Source organism: Lynx rufus, unplaced genomic scaffold, assembly GCF_022079265.1.
Source record: "Lynx rufus isolate CCGP_SWC_20201006 ecotype Redwood Valley unplaced genomic scaffold, mLynRuf1.p SCAF_3, whole genome shotgun sequence".
NCBI classification, from domain to species: Eukaryota; Metazoa; Chordata; class Mammalia; order Carnivora; family Felidae; genus Lynx; species Lynx rufus.
The window spans coordinates 143965203-143977247 of record NW_025814845.1 but is presented as its reverse complement, the minus strand read 5'-3'; the positions used below and the strand labels follow the sequence as shown (position 1 = coordinate 143977247).

At 35.5% G+C, this 12045-nt stretch overlaps 1 protein-coding gene across 5 annotated transcripts in view; it reads right to left on the bottom strand.

Annotated features, from left to right (window-relative positions):
• Positions 1-12045, bottom strand: part of CLCN3 (chloride voltage-gated channel 3) — a 97875-nt gene that overhangs the window by 4078 nt on the left and 81752 nt on the right. For 3 of the 5 annotated variants that reach the window (XM_047091048.1, XM_047091052.1, XM_047091049.1), the window contains 2 exons: positions 5685-5901; positions 607-682 (listed from right to left, as the gene is read on the bottom strand). In XM_047091048.1, the coding sequence (XP_046947004.1) occupies positions 607-682; positions 5685-5901 (293 nt within the window). The remainder of the gene's footprint in view (positions 1-606; positions 683-5684; positions 5902-12045) is intronic. The other 2 variants (XM_047091050.1, XM_047091051.1) reach the window with 1 other exon arrangement.

Below are 12045 nucleotides of genomic sequence, written 5' to 3'. Positions count from 1 at the left end.
CATTCTTGATTGTGAGGGTATGCAAGGTGTAGCAGAAGAAGAATTAATGCCAAGATCACAAATATATACAACATTACACTCTAGTTAGTGTGCCCATAAAAAAATCTGTTTAACATTCAGCAATTGTAACATTGCTAAGCTCCATTAACAATCATTTATGAGCTTAGATTTACCACAAGACTACCACAAGATTAGGAAACATAAAAAAAGAAAAAGGGTTCGGTGGGTTTGGTGGGGCAGACATTTTTAACCAGTCAGGCATCTTCTGAGACCGGTGTATCCACTAGGGTAGACAGACTTGTGTTCACTTTAAGAATGTCCAATGACATTTACTCATTTAACTACCAAACTGTTTACAGTTCTTAAATTGCAACCAATGATTTTGATGAGAGATGGTAACTTTTGCTTACTTCCTGTGAATGGAATTTTACAAATATCTAAATTTATCTTACAGATATAGTTTATGAGACAGAAATGTTAACTGGCAGCATGTAGGATTTTTTTAGTTCAGCAGGTATCTGGGAAAGAGAGAACTGAACAGTTCACAAGTTTCATGCTTCCTGACTTCTAAGGTATCTAATGAGGAGATCTGATATATCTAATCACCAAGGGTTCGACGTGCTGCTTTAGTTGCTCGAGATGCTCTAATATGTTCTTCTTTGTGATGATCCCCAAGACAATCCTGAAACAGATCATGTTATGCTAATAACTGTGAGAAATCAAAGTAAAAAAGGTTCCAATCATAATGATAAAGAATGAGAGAAAAAATAAAAACATGAACCATAAGAATGCTTTTAATGAACTTTAGAAAAATAAAAACAAAAATGATTTGAAATCCCAGGTCCCATTTGCATAAATTCTACTGACTTTCATAAGAGACATGATACTATTTTTAAATATTGGTGGGTTGTTTTCCTTTTTAAATTAAAAAGCAACCCTATAAAAGTTCACAATGAAGACGACTATAAAGAAAAGCAAAAAAGAAACAGTAATAATACACAGCTATAAACCTCTAAAATTTAGTTTCATTTTCAGTGTTCCTTCTTTAGAGGGAAGTATTTTTCTAATTGCTAAAAAGTTAACAATGCGGCAGCTATGATTTGGATCTACCTCAGCAGTGAAAAGGTAGAGGCTTAGCCTTAATTGTCTATGAAGAACTAAGAAATCCCTTGGATCTTACTATTATTTCAGATTAAAATTGATGGCAATGTGCACTTAAATAATGCCAACCAATATAAAAAAAAAAAAACAATTTTCAGGACCTGCTGAAAGCCACTTCCTAAAATAAACTAGTAAGATGTGTTTATGATTAGGGGTCAAGATGACTTTTACATTATGCATTTCATTTTCTAAATGATTATTTCTCAGTTAACCTACAAGCAAAATGATGGACATAAATTCTCACAAGGATACTTGTAAATAATTCAATTTATTAGAACAAAATCCTGGTTACTGGTTTTAGAGTGGAAGCCAATGAATTCCACTACAATATATGGCAACACAGATAATGAATGTCAAAAACCTTAGAAAGCTTTAGTCATGAAATTCTGGAAGCCCATCCAGAATGCCCTTCAGGGTAACTAGACATTTCCCTGAGGATCTAGTTAGGTCAACTTTACTATTCAACTGCCCTTGAACATTCTGACTTCTTCAAGAATGTTACCAGGGTATTTCACTTAGTCAAAGTAGTCTGGGACTAGAGATGTGTCAGTTATGAAACAGTTATTAAGGATGATGCCTGAGTGTGGGGGTGGGTAAGCAGGAAGAGCAGAGATTGGGAAAGGCAGAAATAGATTTTCTGCTAATGTTTTCTCATTATTTAAAATAATGTACTAACTTAAGAACAAAGATAAATTGCAAAGTTCTCCGAGCATGGGAACAAATTCTCCCTCCAAAAAGGCTTAGAAAATGCACTCATGAAATAAAAAATGGATACATAAAAGAAGCACTTAATCACTCAATAGATGTTCTTCTCTAAGTGTGTGAGGGAAAATAAAAAACAAAAAAACACATCAATTCATTTTAATTTATAGCTGGAGTCAGGAAATAGTTGACAATTAAATAGTTTCAGTTTAATTCTTACCCATTCTTTTCTATCCAATTATATACAGTGATTAATTTCAGTTAGTATATTAGTAAGCTCCACCAAATCACAAGATACAAAATGAGGAAAGTTACAAATTTATGAAGGACCAAATGGCAAATTTAGAGATTTACAAAGTAATCTCTATATTACAACGTAACGGCCCTAAAAAAGGAGGACAAACGTGTATTTCCTTTCCAATGAAGAAGAGTGATTTGAGAATAAGGCCAGGTTCACTGCTACTTTATTAATTTCTGGAAGTATAAAGAAACTCAATGCAAAATATAACTTACATAATTTGCTATTTCCCTGTGGGGCTAATAAGCAATGACATAAGTATAACAGAGCATGACCCAACATTTTCCCAAAATATGTTCCAAAAAGCACCAGTCCAAGGAGTTTGGCCCTCTTTCCTCCATTAAAAAAGAAAAAAAAAAAAAAAAAAACTGCATGTTCAAACAAGTTTGGAAAACTGTATTTCCTATTATCCCTGAGATTCAAATAATATCAACATTATAAGTTTTGAGATATTCCACAATAAAGAAACCTCAACTGTATTTAATCCAGTAACTTCCAAACCTATATGGTCACAAAACTCTTTCTAAGCAATGCTTATTTAACATCCTGCTAGTTCCACCAACACTAAAAAGATTTTGAGAAATTCTGCTAATTAAAATATAAAATATGGGAAATATATAACTGACATCTTTAAAATTCACAGACACACTTCCCCCTCATCTCTCTATTCTCATTTTCTACTTGCATCTACGAGTCTGGACTTGTTGCACCTCTTTCCCCAAACAGTTACTTTCTACCTCTGTGGACCCAATATGAACTATAAGATGCTGACAGTTATCCGGATCTTCACAACTATCCACTAAAATACAGAAGGTATGGTTTCTTTTCTAGGTTTAAATCATTTAACTTCAAGTGAGAATAAAATGCTCTACGTTCCTTACATACTGCAAAGAAAATAAAGACCCAAGAGCTACCACTCCTAATGATCTCTTTCTTTCTCTCTCTATATATCGACTTATTTTCCTTGAAGTACAGAAATAAGGAATTATAATCAAGGCAATTAAACATATTCTTTTAGAAAAAGCTACCCCCTCACCAAAGCTTTCTTATAAACAGGCAATATCAGGTAAGATTTTAATTAGCTGTCCTCCCCCACCCCCATTTTTTAAGTTTTACACTTTAAGTATTTTCCTTTGTAATATTTGTGCTGCCAAAAATCTGGAAATTAAGCAGCAAAGTGAAATATGGTAACTGACCCATCCAGCTTGGTGATCACAGGTAATCATGACTAGAGAATGACATTTATATGTGTTAGCACGTAAAAGGACACACCATGCCAGGCAAAGAGAATAACTGGAAGCAAGTAAAAATTGTAACAACTCAGCTTAGTTTCTAACTGAGCCATTTATAATTAAAAGGGTCCCCAAAGCAGTACCAATTCATAAACAGCTACCCCATTTAACATGTATTTATTAAGTTTTTAAACAATGAAGTTTGATACTATTATTATTATTATTTTATATTTTTTAATTTATTTTTGAGAGACACAGAGAGACAGCACAAGTGGGGTAGGGGCAGAAAGAGAATGAGACACAGAATTCAAAGCAGGCTCCAGGCTCTGAGCTGTTAGCACAGAGCCCGATGCAGGGCTCGAACTCACAAACTGTGAGATCATGACCTGAGCCAAAGTCGGAGAGCCAACCGACTGAGCTACCCAGGTGCCCTGGTACTATTTTTTTTTATTAAACATTAAAAGTTATCATACATCTCTTCTCCAATCAGTATCTGTGATATTTAATAATTTGAAACTTCCTGCCTTTAATCAAGAGTTTTGTACCTTCAATATAATTTATTTCACACTATTTAGAGTGATTTTATTTTATTTTATTTTATTTTATTTTATTTTATTTTATTTTATTTTATTTTATTTTATTTTATTTTATTTTTTTGAGGGAGGGAGAGAGAGCACAAGCAGGGAAGAGGCAGAGGGAGAAGGAGAGAGAGAGAATCCCAAGCAGGCGCCACACCCAGCGCAGAGCCCAATGTGGGGCTCAATCTCACAGCTGTGAGATCGTGACCAGAGCTGAAATCAAGAGTCAAATGCTTAGCCGCCTGAGCCACTATTTAGAGTGATTTTAATTGGTTAGCATAGTGAAAACACTGAACTTGGATCTAATTCTCTAACTTTATATTTCTGTTCCTAACCTAGTATGGCCTAATGTATTGTTCAAGAAAATTGTAGTAGTTTAAGAAATCACAAAGAAAGAAGATACACTCTACTGGTCATTAACAGTGTAAAAGCAGTAGCAAGAGATCGGGTTCTAAAACTGGAAAGATACTCGATTCCCTGAACCATGACTTACCACCCACATGACTGGGCATATTATGAAACCTCTGAGCTTCAGTGACTACACTGTAAAGCAGGGAGGCTGCCGCCCACTTTGCAGAGATATACAAAGTTAAATGAGAAACACAAAGAAGGTGCTCGATACACATATTTCCTTCCCTTTTTTTCTTTTCTCCTCCTTTCTTTAGAAAGGGGTCATGTGTTTTGCCACTCACATATTTTGTACAAAAAAAATTTTTTTTTTAAACCTGCTGTGATTCTCTAAAGTGTTTACTATTTCAACCAGTTTCAGGCTATGCAGGCTTATGCATAATCAAGAGTACCTTTGTTTCTCACTTCTAGCCTTCCTCTTATCAGCCTTCAGATAAAACAATGTTCTTAAGTATTTCAACTAGGAACAGTAATGTGATGGAAGCAAAGGGGACTAGAGAGAGAGAGCAGGTGGGGAAAGAGACCCCAGGTGCAGGGGGAGAGGGGAGCAGAGGCAGTGAAGCAGGAGTGCGTCCGGTGAGCAGCCCGTAGATACCATCCCCACTGTGTCCCTTTGATATCTGCCAAGCAAAACTTGTCAATATCCTACCCTGGAGAAACACTGGTAGTTCATGTGGAAAGGACAAATAAATTAATCAACTTACACATTTTAAATACATGAGTGTTTGTCATTAGCAGTTTATATAAAAGATTTCTGGACGGAAAAGGTAGAGAAGAGGAAACAAATATTTGCCAAAGGAGGATTTTAGCTAATTTACAAATTTAATTATATATTATTTCCCTCATTATATGATAAGTAAAATAATGGCTAAAATAGCGAGCAGCAAAATATCTAGAAAGTTTCTACTGAACTAGAAAGTTACATTAAAAAATGAAATACTTACAAAAAGAAAACAGGTTTTTCTCTACTCCGTACAGGTTAGGTCCACTCCTCCTCTAACAGAGGAAATACTCTAAGCTCAATGTGCATGTTGGAGGTGTTTCAGAACCTCTTTGCCAACTCTGAAGTGTTCCTGACAAATACTACTTTATGTTTTGGCAAAGATCTGGCAGTTGACAATGTTTTTATTCTTGGTAAGTGTCAATTTGATCAATACTGATCCTGTACTTATAATAACCACACTAAAAAAACAGACCTTCCCACTCAGAAGCTGACTTACAGTCCTTCCTAATAACTGAATTTGAATTCCACTAAACAGTATCATAAATTCCAGTAAGCGAACTGATTTCTTTCACCAAACTTACCCATTGTGAGTTACAAGGCATTGCCTCAGACCCAGCTTTCGGAAAATATCCACCACTATCTCCATTGGGGTGTGATCTGTCACTGTGAAAGGGCTCATGTCAAGAATGCTCCGAAGCTTCAATGGCCGAGGACTTTCCGCCGGAAGAGATGGGGTGTGCTGCGCAAAACACACACGAGAACTGCCCACAATGCCTTCTTGTTTTTTTCTAGCACTTTCTGAAAAGAGATAGAGAAGACCAAAACTTAATTTGTTTAGGGGTAATCTTTCTGGGAGACTTTAAAGAATAAACAAATGTATCCCATGACTTTTGGTCCCTTCATTTTTTCCTGTCTTCTACCCCAAGAAAGGAATCAGCTGAAAACTGATTTAGTAATTTCTTATATTTGACAGAATTAGAATACACCAATAACAAATCATCTTCATGTAAATAAAATATTTTTAGTACATCAATTTTCTTCACTGGGGCTGAAGCCGTTTTCTAACTTTGGGGGAAAGGAAGCATGTTTGAAATATGGTTTTTAAAACCTGCACAAATTATGAGAGCATAGTTTATCATAGGAAGCCATCATCAAGCACTGGGTGTTGTATGGAAACCAATTTGACAATAAATTTCATGTATTAAAAAAAAAAAAAGAAGAAAAAAAAAGGAAGCCATCATCAAATAACACCTGCCTGTGTTAAAATGTCACTCATCCTGCAGAGGGGGGGCTAAAGTGAGTTTCACTCTTAATTCTGACTATGTTGCATATACTCCAACCTCTGTGAATCAGCTAGTTCTTTCTCTTTTCTAATGTTAAAGTTTCATTTTCTGGGTGAGTCATGAACATCAATAGGTGCGTTTAAACTACAATTATGCACATAATGGACGCAGACTTATTTTTTTTTTAGGTTTTATTTATAAAGGCTCTGCTCATTTCTCTCTCTAGTGTGGCTCTGCTTCAAGTGCTTCTGTTTGCTGCCACTCCCACTCCTACTTTTGAAAGTGCCAGACAAGAAGGGGTAAAGATACAGAAAACTGCACAACAGAGATCACAGGAGGAAAAAGGAAACTCATGAAATGGAGAGAATACAAAAATAAAGAGCTTTATGTTTCTATTTGGAGTTAGTATGTACTCAAAACGTTCAAAAATATGCTATTTGCTATACTAAACATATTTTAAACATATGCTATACTAAACATATTTAAACATGAATTTTGCTACAAAAATACTTAAGCCAAAATAAGAAGCATCAGCCCCAAGAAGCAGATACAGAACTCATAAACAAATACTACAATTCTTTTTACTCCTTCTGACCTCTAAAGCCTTATTTACCTGTGTTGTGACACATTCAGGTAGGAAGGCACTAACTGAAGTTCTAATGGCTAATACTTACTAACCCACCTTAAAAGCATGATAAAGGCATGGAAAAGAAGAAATCCCATTTGCAAATGATGTAAATGATTTTTGAAAAATGCTCTTTAGGTTGCTCTTAACCCATAGAAGCCTCTGACTAATGACCTGTGAATGGTGGAGTATAAATACTATTATCATATATGACAGATATTCTGAGTTAAAACCAAGCCCACTCATCAAACTTAAATACCTTAAAATAACAAATATTCTATCATCAATGAAAATGTGCTATAGACTGTTTAAATAAACCATTTAATGACAAAAGTTTCAGAAAATTTTAGAAAATGTTATTAACCTAATTTATTTTTTAATTTATTGGAATGTTCCTTTGAAATTAACAAGGCACAGGGTAGTGAACATTCAGCCTGACTTAAATTTGTCATTTAAGTGAATACAGTAACTATTTTAACAAGCATCATTTACTGAATACTTACAAAGCGTCAGGACATCTGCTAGGTTTGTTTTCCTTTGTTTGAAAAAAACAATTTTTTGAATGCCATCCAAAGGCTTTTGAAGAAGAAAATATCATCATAGTTTTCATTTTCTGATATGATTCACACAGTTTCTTAAAGTGTGCATGCAGGAAAGAGTTACACTTCCAGGAGAATGGAAATGGTTCTTTTCTAACAAAATGTCCAAATGTAAGTAATCACCTTTCTCCCCACAAATTTTATGTCTTATTTTTCCCATTCATGTTAATATATTCTCAAGGGCTTGACTTCTCAAAACTTCTCAAAAAAGAAAGGTACATGAGCTGACCCCTTCATTTTTGACAATGTGAAACCTGGTAGTGATAGAGTCCAAAAACACTCCCCAGGGATCTAGAATTCTTACATCACTTGTATTAACTGTAGAAAGCAAAAAAGTCTCTAAATCCACAAAATGGTATTTCAACTAACCAAGCAGATATAAAGTTTATTTTAACTACTATAAAGAGATAAACAAAAAGCTTGCTTGCAATGCACATTATTGAGTAAACTGTATTTTAAGGTTTCTAAGGTTGATAATATTGCTATGGAAGGGGAAACCTTTAATGAATTAGTTCTCCTAGGTATGCAAGCCAAAGCTTTATTCCGCACAAAAAATCTTGAGGGGACAGGAGAGTATAATTAAGGGAAGAGTCTGTCACCGTGTCACGTACCATACTACTGTGTTCAATATGTCAATGATATTTAGGCTTTCATACACTGAGAATCTCCCTGTAAAACTTACAGCTCCTATTACATAAATAGAAATGAAAAAGTGTATTTTTATGACTCAAGTTGGAAAATAGGAAAGACTATTCACACCATAAATGTTAAATATGCTTCATTTTAAACAAATCTATAAAACATCCAGCCTCACTTAATCTTGACACAAAAATGCAGGAAGAAATCTCTCCATTTGAACTAAACTTTAACACAGCAAACTGTCATTCACTGCTGGTGGGAGTACATGGCATGATCACTACCTGGTGCAATAGGAAAATATCTTACAACATTACAAATGCACCTACTCTCTGATCCAACTTTCTACTTCTAGTAATTTTTGTCCATTTGCACATAGGCACAGAGTCAAAAATAGGAGATTAATAAATATATGAGGGAGCAATTTCTATCATAGCAGAAAATTGTAAATGTCTTAAATGTCCATCAATGAGGAACTGATTTTAGAAATCATGATGTATCCCATGGTACATCTACTTCAAGAAATACTATGTAGCTTAAAAGAATAGAATGAAGAAACTTTACATACTCATTTGGGTAGATGTCCAAGAAAACATTGCTTAGTGAAAACAAAAAACAAAAAAACAAAGTACACATGTATTGGATAGCATGACACAGTTCGTTTAAAAAGATATATATATAAGTATAGAATAATATCTACAGAGTACATAAGAAACCAAAGAGATGGCTGCCTACAGAGAGTTAAATGGGTAACTATGAGGTCAAGGGTGAGTGAGATTTTTCACTGTATACTTTTTAATCTTCTTGAATTTGAACTATGTGAATATACTATCTATAAATAAACATTTTAAAATGATGAAATGACACAAAAGTATAGTTTATAAATAAATTATGGGAAAATTGTTCTTTCAAAATCTTGAGTTTTCCTGGGGTGCTGGGTGGCTCAACTGGTTAACTGTTCAACTTTGGCTCAGGTCATGATCTCACGGTTCATGAGTTCCAAGCTCCACATTGGGATGAGCCTGTTTCAGACTCTCTGTCCCCTTCTGTCACCCTTCCCCCACTTGCCCTCTCTCTCAAAAATAAATAAACATAAAAAAAAAAAAACAACCTTGGTCTTTCCCAATCCTGGATATAGTATATAGCTTACCACTTACTCGAGCATTCTTTTTTTGTCTTTCATAAAGTATGTCATATAAATACATATAAATTACATATTATATATATTTAATTAATTTATATATATTTGATTAATTTAATTTAATATATGTATATATTTAAATGTTCATTTATTTTGAGAGAGAGAGAGACAGGGAGAGAGAGACAGGGAGAGGCAGAGAGAATCCCAAGGCAGGCTCTGTGCTGTCAGCGCAGAGCCTAATGCGGGGCTTGATCCCACAAACAGTGAGATCATGATCTGATCTGAAATCAAGAGTCAGAAACTTAACCAAGTCTCCACATTATGTTATATTATATTATATTATATTATATTATATTATATTATATTATATTATAATTTTTTAGTTTGTTTATGCTTATTTATTTGAGAGAGACAGAGAGCATGAGCGTAGCAGGGGCAGAGAGATTGGGAGACACAGAATCTGAAGCAGGCTCCAGGCTCTGAGCTATCAGCACAGAGCCCGATGTGGAGCCTGAACTCATGAACCGTGAGATCATGACCTGAGCCAAAGTCGGACACTCAACTGACTGAGCCACCCAGGCACCCCATATTTTATGTATTATACATATATACAAAGCCTCATGGACAGGTCTATTTTTCTCATTCAAAACTGTAAACTCTATGAAAATGTACATGGGTAAACATGTAATGTATGTTCTAAAAGTCATCATGTGAAACGTTTCTGATGGCATGTCTAAATACATCTATTCCCTAAACTGACATTATCTACTATCACAATATTCTGTTTTAAGACAGTAACAATACTTTGAAAAACATATCCACAGAATCAGTGGGAATATGAGTAATTCTTAACTTTGAGCACTTTATCTTTTAAAAACCTTGCTTTTTTCCTTTAAATTTCTATATAAATTCCAGAATTCTGACCTTTTTCTTTTCTTTGGCTGGCTACCATTAAAACCTAAAGAATAGGAATCTGAACAATGAAATTCTTCTGTGATTGTAGATTTGGCCATGGTACTAGATTAGAAGCTGAAACACTTAAATACAAGAGCCAAGTGTGACCACATACTTCGCCCATTCTGGCAAATATTCTATTGCCTACAGCAAAACTTGGAATGATGAGATTGCTAGTCTTTAAAAAACTCTTACAAAGCTGTAGGCTTTTCCTTAACTGTAAGGATATTTTCTGTAGGCTCCTTTGTTTTGATAACTCTTATAAACTGAGCATTTGCATTTCCATTCTGATTTAAGAAATAATCCTAGACTAGATATCTTCCCTCTTCAAATGGCACAAGAATTAAAATCTTTCACAATCCTTTTGCAGTGGCCAAGAGATAAGCTGTAGAGGACTCAAAGGAACAAAGGCATGACATTTGCAGCTTAGGGTCCTTTACTAAAAACTGGGGAGTATGAAAGCAACAGCTTCATGAAAATATCATTTATCACTTTTGGGGGTTGGGAGAAGAGAGGGAAAGGAATCGGATTGAATAGAAATGGTCTTACTAGCCTCCTCATCAATACTGCAGGACTATAAGATAAGGAGAAAAATAAATTTTGGAGGAACACAAACAATTGTTTACTCCTCATAAAAAGTTTACTTTATCTCCATATGTGGAATTTAAGAAACAAAACAGATGAACATAGGGAAAGAGAAGAAAAAAATAAGACAAAAAGAGAGAGGGAGGCAAACCATAAGAGACTCTTGAATACAGAAAACAAACAGGGTTGTTGGAGGGGAGGTAGGTGGGGGGATGGGCTAAGTGGGTGATGGGCATTAAGGAAGACATCTGTTGGGATGAGCACTGGGTGTTATACATACATGATGAATCACTACATTCTACTGAAACCATTACTACACTATATGTTAACTAATTTGGATTTAAATAAAATTTAAAAAATAAGTAAAAACAAAATAAACCAAAACAAGTTTACTTTATCCCCAAGAAATAGCATACTATGGCTAATGCCTTTAAACATTATTTGTAGGAATATCAGCACATAATACAATAGGACTTATATACTTTTCAACACAGTATTTCACCAAAAATAAAATCTCAATGATTTTTCACTTTAAAGTAGGTATTACAGGGGCGCCTGGGTGGCGCAGTCGGTTAAGCGTCCGACTTCAGCCAGGTCACGATCTCGCGGTCCGTGAGTTCGAGCCCCGCGTCAGGCTCTGGGCTGATGGCTCAGAGCCTGGAGCCTGTTTCTGATTCTGTGTCTCCCTCTCTCTCTGCCCCTCCCCTGTTCATGCTCTGTCTCTCTCTGTCCCAAAAATAAATAAACGTTGAAAAAAAAAATTTTTTTTAAAGTAGGTATTACAGAGGTGCCTGGGTGGCTCAGTAGGTTGAGGGTCTGACTTCGGCTCAGGTCATGATCTTGCAGTCCCTAAGTTCAAGCCCCATACTGGGCTTGCTGCTGTCAGTGCAGAGCCTGCTTTGGATCCTCTGTCCCCCAATCTCTCTGCCCCTACCCCCCTCACTCTTGCTCTCTCTCTCTCAAAAATAAATATTTAAAATAAAAAAACAGGGGCACCTGGGTGGCTCAGTCAGTTAAGCGCCCAACTTCAGCTCAGGTCATGATCTCGCGGTCCCTGAGTTCGAGTCCCACATCGGGCTCTGCTGACAGCTCAGAGCCTGGAGCCTGCTTCAGATTCTG